This window comes from Hemitrygon akajei, chromosome 29 (genome assembly GCF_048418815.1).
Source record: "Hemitrygon akajei chromosome 29, sHemAka1.3, whole genome shotgun sequence".
NCBI classification, from domain to species: Eukaryota; Metazoa; Chordata; class Chondrichthyes; order Myliobatiformes; family Dasyatidae; genus Hemitrygon; species Hemitrygon akajei.
The window spans coordinates 40,919,960-40,947,345 of record NC_133152.1 but is presented as its reverse complement, the minus strand read 5'-3'; the positions used below and the strand labels follow the sequence as shown (position 1 = coordinate 40,947,345).

Sequence of the window (27,386 nt, the reverse complement as noted above, 5' to 3'; positions counted from 1 at the left end):
TAATGAATTAACCAAGCAGCCTGCAGCTTTGGAAATGCCATTGATGTCATGTTTTTAAACATCCATGCTGTAACTCAAAGATACAATCAAAATCAACTGGAGGACCAGGGTGGCATGGTAGCGTAGCTGTTAGTGTAATGCTGTCCAGACCTGCGACAGGGTTCAATTCCCACCACTGTCTGCAAGAAGGTTGTACGTTCTCCCCATGACAGTATGGGTTTCCTCCCCGTGCTGTGGTCCCTCCTGCAGTCCAAAGACATACCGGTTAGTAGGTTATTAGATCACATGGGTGTAATTAGGCAGCACAGGCTCAATGGGCCAGGAGGACCTGTTACCGTTCTGTATCTCTAAATAAATAATTTTTAAAAAATGAAATATTGTAATTGGTTATTACAGATGATAGAGTACAACATTGAGCAAACTTCAAGACTATGCTATTTCAAAAACGTCGCTTAAGTTTTAACTTGCAGATTTTGGCTCGTACTCTTGCTTTGATTGAAGAACTTCCAGTGTTAAACTTAGATTAGCTTTATAGTTGAACAGAAGGAGCCTCTTTGGCTTATTGTGCCAATGCAAGGCATTCCAATTAGTGCCACTCTTGATTTCATCCCCACCCAAAAATAGCCCTGCGATGTTTTCTGTTTCAAATATACATCCAATTCTGTTTTGAATGTTACAATGGAATCTGTGTCCAGCACCACTTGTCTGAATTCTATTCCATGTTAATTCATTGGCTGAAGTAATATCTCCTGTCTTCCCACTACTAGCATAACACATTATTAGTGACCCTTTGCTGTCTATAAGGAATTTGTACATTCTCCCTGTGATGACGTGAGTCTTTTCTGGGTACTCTGGTTTCCTCTCATTTTCCAAAGACAGGCAGGTTAGGGTTAGTTGGTTGTGGACATGCTATATTGGTGCTAGAAACATGGCAACACTTGGGACTGCCCAGCACATTTTCAGACTGTGTTGGTCATTGCGCATTTGTACATTTCACAGTTTGCTTCACTGTACATGTAATAAATAAAGCTAATCTCTTCTTTGTTATTTCTCACTGATTTTACCAAAATTTTTCATGTAAACCTCGATTTAAACTTCCCTATAATCTGCTGTAAGGCCTCGTCAGTCTGTTCATGTGACAGATGTCTCTTTAGTGAATCCTTTCAAGAGGTTTTTCTAAAGTGTATATTCTTTACATTCCATCTTTAATTATATTTAATAATAAATAAGTATTTTTGTTCTATCAAGTATGCATAAAGGATAGCATAGTGGTTAGCACAATGCTTTACAGTACATGTGACCCAGGTTCAATTCCTGCTGCTGTCTGCAAGAAATCTGTATGTTCTCCCCATGACTGCGTGGGTTTCCTCAGGCTGCTGTGGTTTCCTCCGGCAGTCCAAAGACTTACCGATTGGTAGGTTAATTGGTCATTGTAAATTGTACCATGATTAGGCTCAGTTTAAATTGAGGGTTTACTGGGTGGCGTGGCTCGAAGGACTGGAAGGGCCTACTCCACACTGTATCTCAATAAATGAAATAAATAAATGTAATTAAAGCTTCCATTCATTGCTTGTTTTATTCTTTGATCATTCAGTTATTAACAAGTTGGCTTCATCCATGAGGAGTTTCTTATTTGGGAGATTATGGGGAAAGTGAATGTAAAGAATGTCCTGACGAAGGGTCTCGGCCTGAAACGTTGACAGCGCTTCTCCCACAGCCTGCTGTGTTCTACCAGCATTTTGTGTGTGTTGAGTAAAGAATGCCCAGTTGTGTTCGATCTTCATACTTTTGGCACTGGAAGCTTTCTCAACCTTCTCTTTATTTACCACATAACACTCATAATCGTTCCTGGAATTTGCTCAGGAAGCGAAGAGTAAAATATAAACTTTAACTACATCATATGCTGGTGAGATAGGAGAAATAGATTTTTTTCTTTAACATATTTTGCTCTTTGATAGACCTGCTGTAGTTCCATTGTATTCTGTCATTATTTCCATGCTGCAAAATACCATCTGTATGAAAAGTTGAGAAAGGTAGTTTTGTTTTAAATAATTGGTACATATTAGAGGAACTCAGTAGGTTAGGCAGCATCTATGGAACTGAATGGGCAGGAAGGGGGAAGATGCCAAAATCCGTAAAGTTTTTGTCCCAATCAGCTTACAATAGAAACACCTTGTGTATTGCATTGAAAGTTATGTAAATCATATTACAGATTTTTAATTAATGTGAAGGCTCTTCACCTTTACGTTAAGAAAACTCTATTTTTTAATCAGTATTCAGTGACTTAAATGGGTTATTAGTTGAACAAGGATTAAAATTCCTCCCATCCTTCCAACAGTCTCTTTGACCCCCTGCCATCAGGCAGGAAGTACCATAGCATTAGGACAAGGACTGTTAGGATGGGAAACAGCTTCTTCCCCCCAAGCTGTGTGAGACTACTGAACTCCCTGCCACCACGCAGGTCAAATCGTGTCTGAAGCACCAGTAGTGTTATACTGTTTACTTTTTAACTTGTGTCGTAGATGCACCTTATCAGTGTTATTTGTGGTAATACTTTGTGTTGTATGTGAATTATATGTACTGTGTTGTGTACCATGTTCCGGAGGAGCATTTTTTCATTTGGCAGTATACATGAAAATGATTAAATGACTATAAATTTGAACTTGAAATTTAAATTCAATTTTTAAGATTGTTGCTTCAGTATGAAGTTGGGCTTTGGATCCAGATGTAGCTTTCATTTATACAATAATTTCAAAGTTGAAAGAATGGGCCAATGGGACTAGACAAAATACCTCGGTGTGGACTAGATGGGCCAAAGGGCTTGTTTCTGTGCTGTTGTGTGCTATGCCTCAATGCTGCAAAGCAAGGATGCATTTTACTGGCTGTCAAAGAAGCAAGAAGCCTTCATAATGTCAGCTCTTACACCAGAATGCCCTGTTTGCTTTAAGTATGCAAACAATTTTTTTATTAAACAAAATAAACTTTATTCAAAAATAAAATTATGTACAATAAACCATTCAATGTCTCTCAATCCTTTACAAATGCTTCCATTACAGTCTTTACATTTCCACACTTTCAGACCCACGTGGCACTGTTGTTTCATATTTACATTCCAATGTTGAGGGGTATACTCCCCGCCCCCCCCCCCCTCAGCTCCCATGGGAGAAGAACTCTAAACTGTGGTGTCTTCCCCCCCACCCCGGGCTCTTGCGGTGGCTGCACCAAGTTTCAGTGCATCCCTCAGCACGTACTCCTGCAGCCGAGAATGTGCCAGTCAGCAGCATTCCCCCACGGACATCTCCGTGTGCTGGTAGACCATCAAGTTTCGGGCCGACCAAAGATCGTCTTTCACTGAGTTGATGATCTGCCAGCAGCATTTGATGTTTGTCTCCGTGAGCGTCCCCGGGAACAGCCCGTAGATCAGAGAGTCCTCTGCACGTCCTTCTCCTGCAGTGCCTGCAGGACATTACGTGCCGACCACTGCCTGATGGCCCTGTGGTCAAAGGCATTGACCTGGAAGAACTTTTCTGCGGTGGACAGGTATGGCAGCAATGACCAGCTGACAGGGGTGTTGCGCGGTAGTGGGGCCAGACCCATCCTTCGTAGCCAGGGCAACAGGTAGAACCTGGCCACATAGTGGTACTTGGTGCCCACATACCTGGGATCCACACACAACCTGATGCAGCCACACACGAAGCTGGCCATCAGGGTGAGGGTGACATTGGGAACGTTTTTGCCCCCATTGTCCAGGTACTTGTGCATGGTGGCCCGTCTGACCCGCTCCATCTTGGGACCCCAGATGAATCTGAAGACGGCTCGGGTGATTTCTGAGCTGAAGGAGCCGGGGGGGGGGGGGGGGCGGGCCACACCTGCGCCAAGTACAGCAGCCCTGAGAGCACCACAATTATGGTACTGTTACATTATAGTCCATTTAAACATGACATTTTGTGAGATTTTTCTCATGGCCCTCTTGGCATTATGGGCTTGTATTTATTTTATTGTAATGGACATTTTTCAATAGGCTTGTACACTCAGTGGTCTCGTTATTAGGTGCCTCCTGTACCTAATAGTGGCCACTGAATGTATGTTTGTGATCTGCAGCTTGTAGCCCATGTCTAGAGCTAAAGATTAAAGAACAGTATGCAAATGCATAAAGCCTACACCAAGAAGTAAATTTGCGTAATTTGATTAAAAAATGAACGTGGCAGCAAATTAGTTTTCTTTTCATCTGAGCATGAGCAAATGATACTGGATAACACTATGTAGTCTGCTTAAAGAAAGTCTGGAAAGTGTGAAAGCAAAGTGGCCATTTAAGGGTTAATAGAACAGGGAGTAGAGGAAGTAAGATGTTAAGGCAGTTTGGCTAGAGGCAGCTAAAAACAACTGAATTAGGTTATAATTGATTGAGGTGATACAGGTTTATTGGCTTGCAGCATTACCATTAGTGGAAAAAGTGGCACTTTCATGAGATAACATGATACTGCAGTAGATTCAAAGCACCTGGCTTGTTTTCCTTTGAAAAGAAATTCAACTTCAGCTAGAGGGCGTACAATGCTCACCATTTTTGTCTTTGTGTGTGTGTGTGTGTCTAGTTGTTAATTTGCAAACAGATGGACATTTGAGGTTGTCGTACCTCTCCCTCTTTTAAAATACACTCGGCCCAGCAAATTTGTAACTTTTGTGCTTCAGGTATGTAGTTTCTAAGCAATCTACACAATGTAAGTTTCATAGAAAGGGTCACATTTAGCACCTTTAGTATGTTTAGATTATATAGTTTTCTCTGAAGCCAGACCTCCTGTAGATTTTTGAAGTGCCTGTCCCAATGCATAGCTTCAAAATAAAACAAAAATTAGAGCACCACTATTGCACGTATGAACATTCAGCATTTTTAACTTAATGCACACTAGAGGTGCTGCTGAGAATAAAATACCGATTAAGCCAACCACCTTAGTTTTAGCTAAAGATCATATTGATGAATTATAAAACGGCACGGCAAATAAACTGTCAGTGTATTACAGCAGCAATTGATAATAAATGCTGAACATCCAAAACATAAAATAACACAAAACACTGGAAATGCATGACGGAACAGGCAGCCTCTGGAGAGGGGAACAACAGTAATGCTTTAGGTCAATAACCTTTTATTTTCAGTAGAATAAACTGACTCTGACCAGGGTTTGCTAACCATAATGTTTATAATCAAGCTTAAGCTACTTTTATAGCTTCAAGTTCCACCTGTTAGTTTTCCCCTCAGGGCAAGTCTGATGTTTCTAAATGATTTTTAAAAGTAAGTGTGCTAATTGAACCTCTTTCAGCATTTAATAACCAATATGCTTAGGAGTATATGAAAATGAAATATCATTTAATTAATTTTCTTTACCTGTGGTAACATTCTTGATGGAGCTCAGGTGGTTAAATTGTGTTTAGCTAATGTTGAACAAAACTATGTTTAGAAAAGTGAGCACTTTGGCTCTTTGAGGATAGAAAGCCAAGTAGTTGTATGTTTCTACTTGGGCAAAATGTAAGGTTTCATTTTGAAATAGTTCAAAAAATAATCCCTTTGAGATGGGATGCATGTGCCCTTTCCCATGTAGATAACTTAATAAATTCCATAAGAAAATGCTTTAACCACTCTTAAACTAATTCCTTCCCTCTATAGATCTGGGTATGTATTTCTGCAATATGGTCATTAAAATTATTCTAATGAAAGGATATTATTGTGCAGGGATGTTGAATACAGTTTTTTTTTGTATTAGATCCTGAAAAATCTATTTTCCTTTTCAACTGCAGGTTGATAAATAAATTGATTTTCATATCAGTACTCCATAAATACATAGATATGTGCTTATAATACAAAGAACATCTGTTTTACCTTTATTGTCCATCTGCTTTGTGGTGTGAAACCAAAGAAACATGATACTAGTTTAATTTTACTTGGATTGTTCTTATTTTATCAAGTAATATTTACAGCAGTATATATCGGTAGAAATTTTAGATATTTTAAGTTCTCCGGTTACTGACGATAAGCCAGGGAAACTGGCACGTCCTAATGTAGGAACTGCTCTTGGAGAGAATTACACACACACAAAATTCTGGGGGAACTCAGCAGGTCAGGCAGCATCTATGGAAAGGAATAAAAGATCAACGTTTTGGGTCGAGAGCCTTCATCAGGACTCCGTCTTCCATTGAGAATGGTTTTAGAGGTGTTTCTAACAGCTTATACGTTGCCCCGATGATTGGTTTAATCAAAGTAAATAGAATAGTTTAATTGCTTAGTCATCTTATTATTAGTGCCTGCAGTTCTCTATCCCTAAGTTGTTAGCCATTCAGTGACCTTGAGGGCTAATGGCTTCATTATTATTTACTATTTGTTAATGGCTTTGTATGTGGTGTACTTGGTTGTAATTTACGATGTTTTATGAAAAGAAAATTTGAGTCAATCAGATGCAAGTGTTACAAGTATTTGCATATTGCCAGAGATGATGTCACTGTGAAAGACAAAAGATTTTGTTGGAGTTTTTGTTAGTATGTGTTGTTATAGTGGTTTTCTGGTCACTTTCCAGGCTCTTATAATTCAACTTGTTTTAAAACTACAATTTAGTGTGTACATGGTACTTAAATGAAATCTTTTTGTTATTGCTTTTTCTCTCTGTTACTTGGGAGATGCAGACCATTGTCAGTTGCTTTTGTGTGTACGTGCACTGAGTGGGCCACTTTATCAGGTATACCCGTCCTCCTGCTTGTTAATGTGAATATCTAATCAGCCAATCATGTAGCAGCATCTCAGTGCATTAAAGCATGCAGACATGGTCAAGAGGCTCAGTTACTGTTCAGACCAAACATCTGAATGGGGAAGAAATGTGATCTAATTGACTTTGACCATAGAATTATTGTTGGTGCCACTTGATGCAGTTTGAGTACCTCAGAATCTGCTGATCTGTTGGGATTTTCACGAACAGCAGTCTCTAAAGTATAAAAAACAAAAAAAAAATCCAGTAAATGGCAGTTATGTGGGTGAAAACGCCTTCTTAATGAGAGTGTTAGAGGAGAATGGCCGGACTGGTTGAAGCTGACAGGAAAGTGTCAGTAACTCAAATAACCACGTGTTACAACAGTAGCATACAGAAGAGCATCTCTGAATGCATAACACATCGAACCTTGAAGTAGATGGGCTATAGCAGTAAAAGACCCCAAAATACCTCCTTCAGCTAATGAAGTGGCAACTGAGTGTTATAATACCAGTGGAAAACTTATCACGCATATCTGAGGATTGGTTGGAATAATTATGAGCTAAATGCATCTGATCAGATTTTTCTTGGGTTGGGTGATTGAACAGAATTTCCTTCAGTTTCTGCAGTCTTTGCAGCTAGTAAAACTGCAAACTTGTCTGACAATTAAATGGGATGGAGTGTTTGACAAGCCAGTGGATAGGGCGGGAGAGAAAGAAGTTTGGAGAAATTGGATTTTACACTTATTACCTCCTGCACCTAATAAAATGGCCACTGAATGTATGTTTGTGATCTTCTGCTTCTGTAGCCCATCCACTTCAAGGATTAATGTGTTGTGCGTTCAGAGATGCTCTTCTGCACACCACTGTTGTAACACATGGTTATTTGTGTTACTGTTGCCTTCCTGTCAGCTTGAACTGGTCTTGTCATTCTCCTCTGACCTCTCGTTAACAAGGCATTGCAGTTCACTGGGTGTTTTTTTTTGCTTTTTGCACCATTCTTTGTAAACTCTAAAGATTGTTGTGCATGAAAATCCCAGAAGATCAGCAGTTTCTGAAGTATTTAAACTGTCATCTTTGTCATCTGTTTATCAAAAAAAAAACTACATGACAATCATTTCACAGTCAGAGTTGCTTAGATCACATTTCTTTCCCATTCTGATGTATGGCCTGAGCCTCTTGACCGTGTTTGCATGTTTTTATGCATTGACTGCTGCCACGATTGGCTGATTAGATATTTGCATTAACGAGCAGGTTTTCCTAATAAAGTGGCAATTGAGTATAGCTGTGCGACTGAGAAAAATATGCAACCAAGGAATAATAAGTTCTAACTAGCAACTTGGCAGTGGAAGAAGCCTTGTGGTGAAATAATTTGCTCTTGAAACACAGTTGTGGTGTAACCTATTGATTGCAAGTAAATTGTAGGCACTGGTCAATGTAAGGTAGTCCTTCCATTCTTTTGTCTCATCCTTTTCAGTTTTAATAGTTAAACTGGATCTTTCATTTTGAGTATTGCTTTTTACTAAGGATTTTCAAAGTAGAACATGGCACATTAAAAAAATTAGCTACTTTAAAAGAATGTTGATCAAAGCATTTTAACCGATTATTGAAGATTATCTCACAATTGAATTACTGACCACAGGTGTCAGAATTGAACATATTACTGTAATGATTTTGTCAATACGAGTAATGCATTTAATACAAAGGTGACTTTTTTCCTAAATGGTATCTCTATGTTACTTGACCTAAATTGTGTAATATAAAACTTAAAGAACAAGTCTAGCCAAGTTAATTGCAATACACACAAAATTCTGGAGGAACTTAATAGATCAAGAAGCATCTATAGAAAGGAATAAACAGTCGACATTTCAGGCCAAGACCCTTCATCACTTCCTCCAGCATTCTATGTGTGCTGCTCTGAATTTCCAGCATCTGTGGAATCTCTTGTGTTTGCAGTTAAAACCTCTCTTTATACTGTATAATGTAAATCAAATGTTACAATGGCCTTTACACATTTGCTAACCAATTCTTAGTTTCTATGCTGCCGTTGTCATCATTCAGAATCAGGTTTAATATCACCAGCATATGTCATGAAATATTAAGACACAATCTTAAAAACTATGAATTGCAGTGAAAAAATATATAAAATAGTTTAAAAAGTAGTGAGGTAATATTTATGGGTTCACTGTCCATTAAGAAATCGAATAGCAGAGGGGAAGAAACTGTTCCTGAATCACTGAGTGTGCCTTCATGCTTCTGTACCAATGAGAAGAGGGCATGTACTGGGTGATGGGGGTCCTTAAGGATGTGTGCTGCCTTGTTGAGGCGCTGTAGTTCGTACATTTTATTTATTAATAAAACACGTATACTACAAGACAGCGTTTCAAATGTATTAAGAATGTATTGTGTTGTTTTTCTTAAAATCAAGCACACTGTCACAGATCTGCTTGAGTTTTCAGGGGAAAAATTAAGGATCGGAAGAGTTAAGCTAATGAAGGTGGCTGTGATGCTCAGTCTTAGTTAAATGAGAATAGGAGAGATATGAGTGCCCGGACACTAGTTGCTGCACTGAAAGGGTTACAGAGGGAATTTAAGTTTCTCTGAAGAGAAATAACTGATGTCAAGGAAACAAGAACAATTGTGATCTGTTATCATGTCAAAAAGAGAGACTCCATCTAGAACATATTCAAACAAAGGAAGTGTGACATATCAATGTCAATTAATAAGTTTGTTGCCGGACTTGCACAGTAAATAGTGACAGCATATTGCTTGAATAACTTAATAAGAAGTACATAAAAGCTCAGTCCAAACTGATTCTCGTATTCAGCTTTGAAAGTTAACATCGTGAAGGAGCAAACTGAAAGGTCACACGAAGTTGGTATTTGAATAACAAGGTGACCTATTTAAAAACTAATATGCACTAAGAGACCAGCCAACGCTGATCTACCTGAGCAAGAACTTGGTACAGCTTTTACATTCGAAGTTGGCAAGATTACCAGTAAGACTACAATTTGGTAACAGAATGGTGGCTACAGGATTACTTAATTACATAACAGACCAGGTTCTTTTCACAGAATGTAATGATTATCCACAGGTCGAGCAGTAAATCCAGCTTTCTAATACAACAATGGGCGCACATAACATAATTAGTGAAGTTCCTGCTACTTGGATGTCTTTGCTGCTACATCTCATGCCTCTGTGGTTCCCTGTTACCACATTAGCGGATCCACATCTCTATTTACTAAATATTAGCCCCCAGAATTCTTTCCCCTACAACGCACTGGGAGTAGTGAAGAGAAACTGGGCGGTGATGGTGCATCCTGATAGAAGTTTGTTGTGGATCACTAAATACCGATAACACCCATGATCCAGCATCCAATGAATTGACTGTGATAGCTCCTTGGTGGTTGTAGCTAAGATTGTCCCAGTGTGTAGAACAAAGACCCTAGTTCGTTACGTTTCTGTTATGAATGGCCCTACTACTCATTGGTAAAAATTCCAGAGGAGACAATTCTCACTGTACAGGGCAACACACACAAAATGCTGGAGAAGACAGCATATGTGGTAAAGAGTAAACAGTTGATGTCTTGGGCTGAGGCCCTTTATCAGGACTGATGGAAGTCTGTTGTGGGTCACTAGATCTACATGAACATGGAATAATTTGGGAAGAGAGGAAAGTAGTAGGCTATGTGGAAAGAGCTGGAGCTTTAGACAGAGTTACGGATTAATGCAGCATGGATACAGGCTCCATGCCAACTACAGTATCTACCTAGCTGGTGCAAATTTCTTGCATTTGACCCATATCCTTCTAAGTCCTGCCCTTCTATGTACCTATCCAGTCCTTCTTACGTGATACTATTGTATCTGTCTTAACTACCGACTCTGGCAGCTCATTCCACATACCACTTTCTGTGTGGAAAAAGTTGCCTTTTGAATCTTTCCCCTCTGATTCTAAATCTGTATCCCCTAGTTTTGGACTCTATGATCCTGGGGAAAAGACTCTTACCTTCCATCTTGTTTATGCCCCTCATAATTTAAAACATTTCTATAAGGTTCCTCCTTGTTCTCCCATATTCCAATGATTGTAGAATAGTCTCAGTTCTACACTGGTGTGTATTTCTCAAATGTATCACCTGCAGACAAACTTCTTGTCGCACATGGCGTTAAATAGCCTCTAGTCTCTAGAGTAGGGGTTACCAGCCTGGGGTTGACACAGACCCCTTGTTTAATGGAATTGGTCCATGGCATAAAAAAAAGTTGGGAAGCCCCAGACTAGAGTGATTCCATTGATTCTGTGTGTTTTGATTTAATAGTTGAAGATATTCTGGTAAGAATTTCATACATAGTAAATTTCCTTTGAATAACAATTGCCTTGAACGATGTCCATTTGTTTGCTTTACTGGATTGGATTGATAATGAAGGTTGGTAATAATATGCTACTTAAAGTGAAGTTACCTTTACTAAGTGGAGTGTCTGCATTTCTCCTTATCTATAGATTGCCACTGCAGTGAAGTTTCTGCAAAACCAAAGAGTTCGTCAAAGTCCATTAGCAACAAGAAAATCCTTCCTAAAAAAGAAAGGTATGTACTGTTTCCCATCTGGTTCATATCCAGAGAGGGTTGCTTATTTGATAGTCCTGTAGATCAATCAATGCCAAAATGATCAGTCAGTCTTTTAAAGTGACAATTCACATTGTGGCTGTAAACATGATTTTGAAGGCAAGCTTGAGCTTACATTGCAAGCTTTTCGTAGGTGTCGCGGAGAAGCTAAGAAAATGCACACGGTCAGAAATTTATGGTGAATCATTTCCCTCTCGGCCTCTGAGCTTGGGCAGTACTTTCCAAAATGATGAACATTGATTTGAGCTTTTTCAGCATTCATGCCCAGCAAAGTTTGCAAGCTGCATAAGATGCATGGCGAGATTACTGATTTCTGTTGTCATTGATGATGCTTTTGTCATGCAAACCTGCTCTTGAGACCAAACATAAAAACAGAATGATGCATGTTTAGGAGACGATTAGAGATTGCACTAAATATAAAATGATGCCTCCTCTCCCCACTCAATCCTTCAGGCAATTTTTACATAGTTACATGTAAAATCAAGAATTAGAGATGTCAGGCTGTTCAAGAGAAATTTTAATTTATAAAATTTATTTAGAGGTACAGCACAAGTAAGCCCTTCTGGCCCTTTGAGCCGTGCCACCAGCAAACCCCGATTTAACCCTAGCCTAATCATGGGCCAATTTCCAATGACCAATTAATCTACTGAAAGGCTCATCTTTGGGCTGTGAGAGGAAACCAAAGCACCTGGATGAAACCCACACGCTCCCTGGGGAGGACATACAGAGGACAGTGGGTTTGAACTCTGACACCCCGAGCCGTAAAGCGCCATGCTAACTGCTGTGCTACCTTAGTGTCCTGGCAAAATTGGTGTTTGGGGTACTGTGGGGTTCCAGGTGAGGTGACACTTCACCTGTGAGTCGGCTGGTGTGGTATACTGTGTCTGGTGCTCCTGGTGTGGCCTCTTATATATTGGTGAGACCCGACGCAGACTGGGAGACCATTTCGCTGAACACCTACGCTCGGTCTGCCAGAGAAAGCAGGATCTCCCAGTGGCCACACATTTTAATTCCACATCCCATTCCCATTCTGATATGTATATCCATGGCCTCCTGTACTGTTAAAATGAATCCAAACTCAGGTTGGAGGAACAACACCTTATATACCAGCTGGGTAGCCTCCAACCTGATGGCATGAACTTCTCTAACTTCCATTAATGCCCCTCCTCCCCTTCTTACCCCATCCCTGACATATTTAGTTGTTTGCCTGTTCTCCATCTCCCTCTGGTGCTTCCCCCCCCCCCCCCCCCTTTCTTTCTCCCGAGGCCTCCCGTCCCATGATCCTTTCCCTTCTCCAGCTCGGTATCACTTTCGCCAATCACCTTTCCAGCTCTTAGCTTTATCCCACCCTCTCCAGTCTTCTCCTGTCATTTTGCATTTCCCCCTCCCCCCACTATTTTCAAATCTCTTACTACCTTTCCTTTCAGTTAGTCCTGACGAAGGGTCTCAGTCCGAAACGTCGACAGTGCTTCTCCTTATAGATGCTGCCTGGTCTGCTGTGTTCCACCAGCATTTTGTGTGTGTTGTTTGAATTTCCAGCATCTGCAGATTTCCTCGTGTTTGGGGTACTTTGCCAGTTTCTGGAAGGCCAGACATATTGGGGCTACAAATATTTTTGACATAGTTTTGCTGAGTTGATGATCTTTCTCGTGATGGAAGCCATTCACAAGTCCAAATTGCTTGCCTGCCTCTGTTTTATATTTCAACATTGCTGTTACTGTAATTCTCATTTAGATCTTGGTCACCCGATACTCAACCAGAACATTGTAGCCTGTACACTAAACAGACTTCTTCACACATATCATTGCTGGGTCAAATCGTTGTTGGGAACTCCCTACCCAACAGTCCTAGGTGAAAGCTTGCATCTCCTAGACCACAACAACTCAAGAAGGCAGCTCACTATCTTCTTTTCTAGGGTAATTGGGGCTGGTCTTGTTAGAGGTGCCCACAATCTATGAATGTACAGTAAAAGCACTCTCTTAGAGAGTCCATTGGTTTTCACTCACAGTTCTTATTCTCTATCTATTTAGAAACCCCCATCCTCATTCTGAATTTTTTGTTTTACCAGGGTTTATACTCCAGCATACACTCTCTATTCTTCCATTTCTGTTACTGTTTCATTTCTCCTGTCAACTGGGCTATTTCTGCCTGCTACCCTGTTATCTCTGTTTAGAAGCACTCTTCAAAATCCTGGCCAATTTTGTTTCGGAGTTATTGCTATTCACTGTCAAATATTTCAGTGGGTTCCGAACACTGATTGCCCTCCTCATATGACACTGGTTTGAAATTGGTGACCTCTGTTGGCATCAGAGGCATCTGAACAGGAAAAGCAGAAGGTACGTTGATTATCTTTTCAGAATGAAGGATGATCACAGATAATAAAGCTACGGTGAAGTTAATCAGCCAACCAGAATGAAGAATACTCACAGATGGAAAAGCAGGAAATAAAATAAAGGAAATATGAATTACATTAAAATCAATTTAGAGAAGATGAAATATAGATTGTGCATAGACGTGCGATTGAGAGAAGCTTTAAATGAGCACAAGACAAGTTTATGCTTTTTAAAAAATTTACAATGTACATTTTGTAATGAGGGAATGAGGCTCTATGCTTGTAAAAATAATTTTTCACGACAGAGTGGTTGTTCACTCCCGTCTTCTTATAGGGTTCAAACTTTTGAATTTTCATTTGCCTTTAGTGTAAGATAATAAGTGAGTTCACCCTAACTCTGGCTTCAGGTTACATTGTCAGAGACAGTAGCAGTGATTCGTGTGGAAGAGAATTTCCTGGAACTATCAAAGCCAAATTTGGATCAAAACATGTTGCTTATACTTGTGTATTAATTTCAAAGTGCCTATGTAGTTGCTAAAACGTTCAAGAAAAAGAGCCTTTAAACTTCAGGCTACCGTGTCAAACAGGTGTATATGGTTAAATGTCATACCGAGAAAGATAAAACTCATTCTTCCTGAATTATAGTTCCAGAAGATGCTGTGGATACATGCTGGAATTTAGAAGAATGGGGGTGGGGGGGGGGGGGGGAGAAATCTCATTGAAACCTATCATTGAATATTGAAAGAGTGGATGTGGAGAGGATGTTTCCTAAAGTGGGATAATTTAGGACCAGAGGGCACAGCCTCGGAATAGAGGAATGTCCATTTAGAACAGAGATAAGGAGGAATGTCTATTGTCAAAGGGTGGTGAACTTGTGGAATTCATTGCCATATGTGGTTGTGGAGGCCAAGTCATTGTGTGTATTTAAGGTGGAGGTCGTTAGATTCTTGATTAGTCAGGGTATGAAAAGTTAAGGGGAGAAAGGAGGAGAAGTAGGTTTGAGAGGGGTAATAAATCAGCCATGATGTTGGGCCAAGTGGCCTTTATGCATTGGATAGGGAGTAACAATCATTTCGTTCTCCTTTGCACTTATGTACTGATGAATGATAATAAACAATCTTGAACACAACAGTGTGCTAAAGACAAGAAACTGCAAATACAAAAAAAGAAAAAAACACAAAGTAATAAATAGATAAATAAATAAATAGGCAAGCAAGCAAGCAATAAATATAGAGAGCACGATTTTGAAGGCATTAGTAATGATCTTTCAAGAATCTCTAGAATCTGGAATGTTTGAAAATTACAAATGTCACTCCACTCTTCAAGAAGATAGAGAGGCAGAAGAAAGGAAACAACAGGCCAGTTAGTCTGACCTCAATGGCTGGGAAGACGTTGGAGTCGATTATTAAGGATGAGGTCTCAGGGTACTTAGAGGCGCATATTGAAATAAGCCATAGTCAGCATGGTTTCCTCCAGGGAAAATCTTGCCCAACAAATCTGTTGGAATTCTTTGAAGAAATAACAAGCAGGATAGACAAAGGAAAATTAGTTGATGATGTGTATTTGAATTTTTAAAAAGCCTTTCACAAGGTGCTACATGTGAGGCTGCTTAATAAGCTACAAGTCAATGCTATTATAGGAAAGATTCTAGAATGGATAAAGCAGTGGCTGATTAACAGGAGGCAAAGAGTGGGAATAAAGGGAGCCTTTTCTGACTGGCTGCCGGTGACTGGTGGTGTTCCACAGGGGTCTGTGTTGGGACCGATTGTTTTTAGATGATATGCCAGTGATTTGGATGATGGAATTGATGGCTTTGTTGCAAAGTTTGCAGACGGTATGAAGATAGATGGAGGGGCAGGTAGTTTTGAGGAAGTAGAGATACTACGGAAGGACTTGGACAGATTAGGAGAACGGGAAAAGAAATGGCAGATAGAATACAGTGTCGGGAAATGTATGGTCATGCATTTTGGTAGAAGAAATGAAAGGGTTAACTATGTTCTCAATGGAAAGAAAATACAAAAAAAACTGAGGCGCAAAGGGACTTGGGAGTCCTTGTGCAGGATTCCCTAAAGGTTAATTTGCAAGTTGAGTTTGTGGTGAGAAAAGCAAATGTGATGTTAGCATTCATTTCAAGAAGACTAGAATATAAAAGCAAGGACGTAATGTTGAAACTTTATAAGGCATTGGTAAGGCCTCACTTGGAGTATTGTGAGCAGGTTTGGACCCCTTATCTAGAAAGGATGTGCTGAAACTGGAGAGGGTTCAAAGGAGGTTCATGAAAATGATTCCAAGATTGAATGGCTTGTCATATGAAAAGCATCTGATGACTCTGGGCCTGTATTAACTAGAATTCAGAAGAATGTGGTGACCTGATTGAATTCTAATGAATGGTGAAAGGCCTCGATAGAGTGGATGTGTGGAGAAGATGTTTCCTATGGTGGGAGAGTCTAAGACCAGAGGACACAGCCTCAGAATAGAGGAGTGTCCTTGTAGAACAGAGATGAGGTATTTCTTTTGCCAGAGAGTGGTGAATCTGGGGAATTCTTTGTGGAGGCCAAGTCTTTATGTATATTTAAGGCAGAGGTCAATAGATTCCTGATTGGTCAGGGTATGAAGGAATATAGGGAGAAGGCAGGAGACTGGGGCTGAGAGGAAAATTGGATCAGCTATGATGAAATGGTGGAACAGACTTGATGAGCCAAATGGCCTAATTCTGCTCCTATGTCTTATGGACTTATGGTTTTATGAGTTGTAGAATTCTTGTAAGTGAATCTATAGGTTGTGGAATCAGTTCTGTATCGGGGTGAGTGAAATTGAGTGAAGTTACTTCCTCTGGTTCAAGAACTTGATAGTCGAGGGTAATAACTGTTCCTGAACTGGTGGTGCGCGGCCTGAGGCTCCTGTACCTCCTTACCAATGACAGCAGTGAGAGCGTGGCCTGGATGGTGGAGGCTTTGATGGATATCGCTTTCCTGCAACAGCACTCCATGCAGATGTGCTTACTGGTGGGGAGGGCTTTTTCGAACAGGGAACCAATCAGTGCCCTGTGCTGCCTGGAGGAGACTGTCAACACACATAATGTAGCTGCTGCTTCACACCAGAATGAACCATGAATACTGGTTTACATCCCACATTTTAAAAACAGTTTCTAAAAGAAATCTGTTGAAAAGTGAGCTGTTCCTAAATGAAGTGTCTAATTGCAGTTATTGGCCATTCACTTCCGCTTTTGATGTCCCTGTGGTATAATATCAAAGGCTGTATTTTCCTCAATGTCAAATGAAGTTAATCTTCCATTTGTTCCTCTTTTCTACCATTACCGGAGTCAGAAAGGAAAGAATCCCAAGTGTAAGTGATGAAATATGAGGAAATATTGAAGGTTATTCACAGTCAAGAAGAAAAAAACCCAGCAAGACCTCATTGGGACCTATTCTTTTTTATGTAAAGTATAAGCACGTTGATAACGCAAACTCTTCAAGCCACGAGAATATTCTGTTTAAATGACTGCAAAGAAAATTTAAAATAGATCAGAGAAAATTGTATTTGTTCAAGGGATGATGAATGTTTGGATTGATTTGCCTGATGAGATAATGGAACCAAACTTGCCCAGACAATTTAGTATGCAGTTGAATGCTAAGCTGTATGACTAAAAGCAGGAGGAACATCTACCCTTTAATAAAATTGGCATGCACTCATTTTAATCCTGCTTGCCAGTTCTACTTCTGACACTTATTATAGGTATACTTACTCTAATCAACAACTTCTATAAAGATAGTATCCTTAATGGATTAAACCTACCCAGGGTGCTTCACAAGAGTGTCACAAAAGAAAAGTTGTTAGTGATTTTCTTAAGGGAGAGATCAGGACAGGTGACCATAGGGGAAAGCTTTAAGGCAGATAGACAATACAAGAAGCTTATATATAAAAAAAAGGTTAATGGAAGAATTGTAGAGGTTTTATGATTTAGCTTGGTTTAATCCCATCATCCATAACAGGGCATAGGCAGCCAACAGCAGCTCATCCAAGTCCTCTGTCCTGGGCCAGTCTTTCAAGTTGTCCCCTTGTATAGTTCGTGTTCTGGGCAAAGATCCTTCGTCTCTCAGGGATGAAGCCTTTGGAGCTTCGGTTGGCATTTCTGTAGTTGTAGGCTTTTAGAGGATGGGATTGCTTGCCCATGCCCAATCCTCCTCCTTCCGAAGCCCAGCTTGGGACCATCCATGGCAGGATTGAATGACAGTTTGGCCGTAAAAGTCAGAATTGGGGTGCAAATGTGTCAGTGGATTGAAAGGGTGAAGGAGTAGAGAAAAGTGAGACCATAAAGGGATTTATAAACATGAAAGAGAACTGTAAAGGCTAAATAACCCACCACTTTCTTCATTATTATCTTTTGTTTCTGCTGTTGTTAATTTATAATTGGTTCTTGAGCACCACTGGCAACTCTTAACATGGGAAATGTAATAATTTACAGCATCAGCCACAGCTGTGCACTTCCCTTAACATCCTCCCAAAGGCATAGGATTTCAAATATTAGCTGCCTGTGCGCTTTCCTCCCTTACCAGCCATCCAAATTTGTTCAAAGGTTGGTCAAAGCCATTCCTCTCCTGCAGATGATCATTCTGCTTCCTCTCTTTTGCTTCCCACTAATTATCTACCCATACTAGCCTGTCTTTAATAGTACTTCTCTCCTTAGCAGGAGAGGGAAATGTCCACTAGACTTTTCAGGAGGCACAAAGAAGTCTGCATTGTTAACACTGAACAGTTTTTGCTACTTTATAAAAATAACTTCCGCTTTCATTGCTATCTTGAATCATAACTTATTTTATCAATAATCATTGAATACATCGATAAAATCAACTCACAAACACAGGAAAGTGTGCCAATGCTGGAAATCCAAAGTAACCCAGACAAAATGCTGGAGGAATTTAGCAGGTTAGGCAGCATCTATGAATAGAGATTCTTGGGCTGAGACCCTTCTTCTAAGAAGGAAAGGGGAAGACGCTAGAATAAAAAGATGGATGGAGGGGATCTTCAGAGATGCTTACCCTTTCATTGACGATGTCTTGATGAGGACTGCTGTGTGTTGGTGTAATGTAAATATAATTAGAACATTAGAAAGTTTTTGACAAGAACTGACCATTTGGCCCAACGAAGTTTACCAGATTCCTATTCACCTCGTGTTGAAATAACTATCAAGTTTAGATTTGAAAGTCTGTAAGGTACTATCCTCAACTACACAACTAAGTAGTTAGTTCCATGTGTCCACAGCTCGCTGTGTAAAGAAATGATTCTGGATGTTAGTCTGAAATCTCTCCTTAACCAGTCTCTGCTATGGCCCCATGTCCTTGATGATGGACTAATTTTGAAGTTAAAATTAGGAAGTGGATTTGAAAACTCAGTGCCTAATACCAACTAACCCCTACATTCAGAGTGACCTCAGTCCTTATTTATTTATCTATCTATCTATCTATTTATTTAGAGATTCTGTGTGGAACAGGGCCTTCTGATGGGCGAAGTAACCACCAATTTAACCCTAGCCTAATCACAGGACAGTTTACATTGATGCATTAGGACTGTGGGAGGAAACCGGAGCGCCCGAAGTAAACCCACAAGCACACAGTAAGAACAAACGATCTTCCTCAGAGAGGACGTCAGAGTTGAACTTTGAACTCGGACGCCCTGAGCTGTAATAGTGTCGTGTTAGCCACTACACTACTGTAGCGCCCAGTTAACTGCAACAATAGCACTAACAAATTAAAAGGATAGGGCACCTTAATTGATAAGCACATTGTAGCAATGCAGTATTAATTGTGATTGTTATTTGGTGGTAAACAGTGTCTAGGTGGAAGCTTTCTTGAAATGCCCTCAATTGATTGCTTGAAGGTCATATGCTGTTTTACGCTTAGGTTCTGATCATAATGAATCAAACTTGCTTGAAGTTGATAAAAGTGATACCTGAAGAATTAACTTTGAGTACTAATGGCAAAAATAGATTTTGTGATATGCGCCCACATCCACAAATGGAATGGAGATCCTAGCTAATGTACGTTACAGGATGGCTGGGAGAGCAGAGGAGAGTTTACACAGGTTCCTTTATATGGTATTGGAATTCTTGGTGGCATTTGTACAGAGGAGGACAATTACCTTTTATCAGTAATAGAGGAGTCCACCCCACCCTCCTGCCCCTCTCTCCAGCAATAATAATTTTTCTGTGTCCTTGCTCAGTTCTCCCACCACCCCAGGAAGATCTCTAACAAATCAAAATCAAAGTCAAATACTTCTCATATAAGTCCATATGTCATAGGAGCAAGATTAGGCCATTCAGCCTAGAAAGTCTGCTTCCCATTTCATCATAGCTGATTTATTATTCCTTTATATGATCATAAGGCATAGGAGCAGAATTAAAGTATTCAGCCCATCAAGTTTGCTCTGCCATTCCATCACTTGAAAACGTACTTGCAGCAACATCATGCCAAATTTTTTAGTATTTAGGGATACAGTGCAGAACAGGCCCTTCCAGCCTAACAAGCCACAACGCCCAGCAATCCACTGATTTTAGCTCTAAAACCACACAGCAATTTCAATGATCAATTAACCTACCGACTGCTATGTCGTTGGACTGTAGGAGGAAACCAGAGCACCTGGAGGAAACCCACGTAAGACTATAAGATATAAGCAGAATTAGGTGATTTCATCTTGGCTGATCCATTTCCCTCTCAGCTCCAATTTCCTGCCTTCTCCCTGTAACCTTCATGCCCTGACTAATCAAAAATCTCTCAACCTCTGCCTTAAATATACGCAATGACTTGACTCCGCAGCCACCTGAGGCAACAATTTCCAAAGGTACCCCACTCTCTGGCTAAAGAAATTCCTTCTCATCTCTGTTCTAAATGGATGTCCCTCTATTCTGAGGCTGTGCCCTTTAGGAAACATCCTCTCCACATCTATTCTATCAAGACTTTTCAATATTCGATAGGTTTCAATGAGATTCCACCCCCCCCCCCCCAATTCTTTTGAATTCCAGGGTATAAAAGGCCCAGAGCCATCAATTGGTCCTCATATTGTAACCTTTTCATTCCCAGAATCATTCTCGTGGACCTCCTCTGAACCCTCTCCAACGTCATCACATCCTTTCTTAGACAAGGGACTCAAAACTGCACAGAATGCTCCAAGTGAGGCCTTAACAGTGCCTTATAAAGCCTCAGTATTACATTCTTGTTTTCACATATCAGGATTCACTAACAAAACATAAATTATGCACAAATATTACTAGAAAAACATGATTAGAATTTTTTAAAACTCCTTACTCCCAAATAAATTAACACTGCCTATGGCCAAGTGCATTCCGAGTCCTGGTGACTCTGCTTGGTAGTTCAGTAATAGAGACTAGCATTGTTTTCAACTACCATAGGTGAAGTCCTCAGGGGATTTCTGGATTAGAAGTTTCCTAGATGTTGAAGTTACAGCAAACATTCCAAAAGCGTGTCTTCATGTTATAAACATGAGAAAGTCTGCAGATGCCGGAAATCCAAAGCAATGCCCGCAAAGTGCTGGAGGAGCTCCTCAGGTCAGGCAGCATCTATGGAAATAAGTCAACAGTATTCATTTCAGGCCGAGACCCTTCTTCAGGACAGAGAAAGAAGAGGGACTATGCCAGAATAAAATGATGGGGGGGAGCAGAGGGGAAGATGGCTAGCTGAAAGGTGATTGGTGAAACCAGATGGGTAGGAAAGGTCAAGAGCCAAAGAAGAAGGAATCTGATAGGAGAGAAGAGTTGACCATAGGAGCGAAGAAGGAAGAGGGGACCCGACATAACTGTTAACAGTGGCTTGTGAAAGCAGTGCATGGTTTTGGGTGGTGCTTGAAATCTTCAATAAAAATCTGTTAACTTCACTCTTCTGAACACTTTTTCTGCTGGGTAAATGTTTATTTGAGATACTGGCATTCAAAATGCTGGAAGGTAGATAACTTGATTGAACTCAAAAGATCCTTCATACCACTGTTCTTAAAGTCGTTTCATCTCCATTATCAAGTTGGCATCTTGTCAAAAGCAGGTTAAATTTGTTCTGCAGCTTAGAAAAGATTGTGTCCTGCATTGTATAATAGCAATATTTCTGATATACCATGAACAACATTGCAGCCAAATGCCTAATCTTAAAAAATGAAGAAAAATGCCCAAGATCTAGTATCAAATACATGAATAACAGGCTATTTGTAAATTATGTGATAAGGGCTTCAGTCTTTAGACCTTTTTTTTAACCAACATTGCTGTGTTTAGCTCAAACTGAACACCAATAAATTATGTTATGTGACTGTTTTGTAAATCCATAGATCTGCATCAAAGATGTAGATAATTATATTTGCATGTAATTCATAACGACTGTATTTGCATGTAATTAACCTTGGAAAAATACTATCCATAAATGTAATTCACAGCTTGATGAGTGGTAGTACACAGTATTTGGCTATATAATAGCATCATGGAATCGTAGAATAAGAAGTAAGTTATTCGGTCTGTATTGCTTATTTCCAATCTATCCAGTGTAGTTGCACATCTAGCCTTTGGAACTGAGTTTCTTCTTGAAATTCTGCCTCCATATCTTGACAGGGATGTCAAGGTCCTGGAAAAGGTAGAGTTTTTGATGATACCAGATTTAAAATAATAAAGTCTCTATTGACAATTTGTTAATTCAGGCTGAAGCATGGCACTATAGCATTAGAGAGTGAAATAACAGAGCATTTAGGCTATATCCTTAACCTTTTGAAAGTCACAATGAAATATCATTTCGTATTTTATTCCAGGTTTCATGGTGGAATAGCAGAGCAGACTCAATGGGCCGAGTGGCTTAATTCTGCTCCTATGTTTTATGGTTCTATAATCTTGTGTGCAAGGGTATTATAAAGTTAGTTGTACAGTATTATTGAGGAAATGAATGCAGTTGAATAGTTCCATGGTTGTCAGGTCTGGTGACTGAGATGAAAGTGAAACACATTTGTTTGTAAATCTCCTGCTCTCTTTACTTATCTGACAGAGTCCATGGACCAATGAACATTACCTCACTGTTTGGCTATCTTTTTGCATGATCTTTTTTTTATATTTCTTTTGTAATTTATAACAATTTATTATGTATTGCACTGTATTTTTGCCAGAAAACAACAATTTCACAACACGAGTCAATGATATTAAGCCCATCACTGAACTGGTTTCTCTTTCAAGGGCTCTTCATCTCATGTTCTCCATCTTTATTGCTTATTTATTGATTATTTTTTTCCTCTTTTTCTATTTGCACAGTTTGTGTTTTATTTTGCACATTGGATATTGCTCACCCAGTTGGATGCGATATTTCATTGATTCTATTGTGTTTTTGTTGTGATTGTCCACAAAGAGATGACTCATATAAATAAATTTACTTTGAACTTTGATTCTAATGATCACATGCCTTGCTTAAATTGGGCAAAATTGCTCTAGCTTCTTCCATAAGTTGTCTTTCCTCTGCCCATTAAGTTACTTATTTTCTGAGCAAATTGATGAGATTAGCTTGGAATATTGGTAGCTTGGATTGGCTATTTGGAAATTTGGTTGATTGCTGAGCTTGCCAAAATGTTTGCAGACATTTTGGCTCCAATCGAGAAGCCATCACCAGTGCGCAGTTGAGGGTGTTGTCTCCTCAGAATCCCGGTTTATAAACTCGTCTGTGGTCTGAATGGATATTGATTAGATATCGTGATCTGGTTGGCTAGTTCAAAGTAGTAGAAGATTCTGATTGGCTGGCTTCGATGGAGGGCCACTGGAATAGTTTGCTTTGCTATCCAGATCCCGAGATTACTGGTAATTCATTGATTGTTGACGTCATTGTTTCTCCTTTCTCTGTAAGAGTTAATGTATTAGATCTAAACTGATGCGTTTGTTGATGGATCCTTCTGTAGAGAACCATGCTTTGAGAAATTCTTGTTCTTGTTCTTCCTTGAGTCAGGACTCTGGCTGTTGTTGAAATGCTGTCCTCCATCTTCATGAGCTGATACTAGCGAGAGTGGGTTGTGCCTGTTGCTCACTAGCTGATGCTCATGTAGCTTTGCAATAGTTTTCTTCCTGTTTGACCAACATAGTACTTGTTGCAGTTGCAGTCACTATACTAGACTTAGTAGATAACATTTGTTCTATCAGCCACATTTTGTTGCGCTTTGAGTTTTCATAGCTTCCTTCCTAAAATTGCAGTCAGTTTATGAGCAACTGTGATGTTGTGATGAGATTAATGATATAAATTATTGGTTAATTTGAACCCAACCATAGGGCCTTGCTGCAGTCTGGAGCATTATATATCTGCTGATGCACTTGATCCAGACTGATCAGGTTGTGTTCAAGTGGATCTGTTCAGGAAAGGGAAACCCCCAAATGTTAACATTTTGCAATGGTAATGCTAAGGAATCTGAAGTGAGAGTTACCTCAATGACCTTGGTGACGCTGCTATTTTAAACCTACCATTGCTTATCAATTCCTTATCATTTCCAATACCCCTGTTGGGTTTTCTTTTACTCTACATCGCTCAAAGAAGATTCAAGATTGTTTCATGTCATTTCCAATACACAAGTGTAATGGAGAATGAAAAAATTGAAAAGAACAATGACGCTTTCTCCACTCATCTGTATATAAACGAACCCATTAACCTTCCATTATCATTCTGGAGAACTACCTCTGAATGTTATTCAGCACCTGACATTCTTACTAAATCGAGGGCTAGAAGTTTACACAGCACTGCAGTGATTTGTAAAAGTTTAGTGTGACTTTCCTGTATTCAGTTCTCCTGTTTACAAAGCTGTTTACCCAATGTGCTTTCTTAATTGCTTTATAGTTTCTTCTACCACCTTGAAGGATTTGCGATTATACATCACCTGTTCCCTCTCTCTAGTGCCCCCTTCAAATAATACCAATACTGACTCTCCTTGTTTGTACTCACAAAGTGCACTACTTCACACTTACCTGTGCTAAACTACATCTGGTATATGTCTGCCATTTCGCTAGTCTCTCTCTTTCTAGCAATATTGCTATACTAGGTGTTAATACCCTTCCAATTGCTAAAAAGCTCTAGGTACTATTCAATCCTTGCTGTTAATTTCTTTGGAATTCTTTTTAAAAATACAATGCAGCTTTGCGAAGATTTCTTGTGCACATTAAACACTCCTTTGACGTTTTAGGGTAATTTCTTTAAAAAGGACAGAAAACAACTTATTAGACTTATTGCTGGCCTCATGAAACCTTTCTCACTCTTACCTGTAATAATGTAATTTATAAGTGGCTTGGAGATATAATTTTCTCATACTTAACTAAATAGAACTTACATTTGTTCTATTGTTTTTGTTGATGTGTAGCTTTTAATAATTTGTCAAACAATTTATTTATTGGACATATAGTGTGATACAGGCCCTTCCAGCCTAATGAGCCGCAATACCCAGCAACCCACCTTTTTAACCCTAGCCCGATCACAGGATGGTTTTCAAAGATTACTTAACCTGCTAATCTGTATGTCTTTGGAATGTGGGAGGAAACCGGAGCACCCGGAGGAACGGAGCAAACGTACAAACTCCTGACAGACGACGCTGGGATTGAACTCCAAAACCCTGAACTGTATAGCGTGGCAGCCAACTTAAGGGAATGAATTTATAATTTAACAGTTTGATACCACTAGGCAACTCTCAAACTGCCCACTTACTGTAGAACAGAAGCTGAAAGGTTGGTGTAAACTATTGAGGTCAACAAGTTTAAGGCCAAAGGGCCTGTTTCCATGCTGTGTGACCGTAACTTTACGACTGCGTGGTTTTTGCCACCTGCGGAGGCTGGAGGCTCAGGAGATTAGTCCATGTACACACGTGGCCTACACTTAACTGACTCTCTGCAGTTCTGTCTAGGAAAGGGAAATCCTCAAATGCTAACTTTTCTGCAGAGATAAAGCCAAGGAATCTGAATAAAAGTACCTCAGTGACCTTGGATACAAAATACATGAAAATAGATTAAGTGATGCACTTTATATATTAAAAATTAACATATCTCTTTTTTTCCACCTAACTCTCCTTTTACTCCCCCAAAAAATAATCCAGACCCATCACTGCAGAGCTCACTACGGTAGCACAGAGCTTAGTGCCACACAGTTACAGCTCAGGGCGTTCAGAGTTCTATTCTGCCACTGCCTGGAAGGAGTTTGTACGTTCCCTCCGTGACTGCGTGCGTTTCCTCCCACAGTCCAAAGACGTACCAGTTGGTAGGTTAATTATTCATTATAAATTTTCTTGAGATTAGGCTAGGGTTAAATAAGTGGGTTGCTGGGTGGTGTGGCTCTAAGTAAAATAAAATAAGACTTCTGTTATCGATCCCCCTGCAGTTCCAGCAGCTGGGAGTCAGTGAATATACGTCTTAATGCAGTTTTTCATTGGCAGAGAAAGTAGTCAACACAAACTTTGGATGCTGATTAAGTTGTTATTTTTGAGATGTTTAGAAGCTGAGTTTTCAATATGTGCAAGGCAATATATGAGGATAGGTAGAAAAGTCTTGAGCAAGGTGAAGCTTTGATTAGCAGTTGGCCTTTGGCTCATTACAATAGCCAAGAGACAGAATCAGACTGTGTGGTGATGGTATCCAACATAGTTAGACCAGTGATCAGAATAAAAATTTTGGAACCACGTCTTCCACGTTCAAGATTCAAGATTGCTTATTGTCATTCTTCAGTACACAAGTGTAAAGGGGTACAAAATGATTGTTACTCTGAATCCGATGCAAGGTAAAAAATGCAATAAATATAAATATAGAAGCAGTCCTATAAAACACAATGTCTCATAATCGTTTGATTGTGGCTGTATAATACTGTACATAAGTTTAGCTTGAAGCTTGTATGTACTTAAGGTGGCGCTTTAAGGAACACTACGACAACAACTGTGTCAATGTAGGTATGAGGTGTGGAGTATAAGCATAGAGTGACAGTGCATATGGAATAGAGGCTGTGGAGAGGAGTGGCTGATGTGAATGTAGTGGTGGTGGGGTGGGTTAATGGGTGGAAGTGTTGATCAGCCTGGTGGATTAGGGAAGTGTCTCTGAGTCTAGTGGTCCTGACGTGGATGCTGGGTAGCCTCTTCCCTGATGGGAAGCAGTTCATAAGCAGGGTGGGTGAAATCATTCATGATACTGCTGGCCTTTCTCTGGCACCTTTCTGTATATATGTCCTTGAAGGCAGGAAGACTGGTGCCAGTGATGCATTGGACAGTTTTAACGACCCGTTATAGAGTCCCACTCTCCATCGCAGTGCAGTTTGCGTACAGATGTAGCATTTTATGATGCTCTCAACTCCGCATATGTAGAAGGACGTGAAGAAAGTCAAAGGGGGTGCAGAGTCCTGTTCTCCCTTCACCCTCCTCAGAAAGTAGAGGTATTGGTGAGCTTTCTTGACTGCGGAGGATGTGTTCTGGGATCATTACAGGTTGTGTGAGATGTGTACTCTTAGGAATTTGGTTTGCCATTTGCTTTTTTCTTTAATATTTCAAAGTAGTACACATAATAAATCTGTATTTTTGAGGCTGTATTTATTACAGTATCTAATTTTTATAAAGCATTACATAAATAGGTTTATACAGTTCTCTGGACATTAAGTTAGATGAATGGAATTATAGTCTTTTAATTGACTAAAATGACTATTTGTGTATTACTTGCTGTGCAGATGGGGTCTTTAGG

The 27,386-nt window shown here is 39.8% G+C and overlaps 1 protein-coding gene across 2 annotated transcripts in view; it reads left to right on the top strand.

The window, feature by feature from the left end:
* The window catches only part of pex14 (peroxisomal biogenesis factor 14), a 344,557-nt gene that overhangs the window by 151,106 nt on the left and 166,065 nt on the right, over nucleotides 1-27,386 (top strand). For both annotated transcript variants that reach the window (XM_073032186.1, XM_073032188.1), the window contains exon 3: nucleotides 11,223-11,307. In XM_073032186.1, the coding sequence (XP_072888287.1) occupies nucleotides 11,223-11,307 (85 nt within the window). The remainder of the gene's footprint in view (nucleotides 1-11,222; nucleotides 11,308-27,386) is intronic.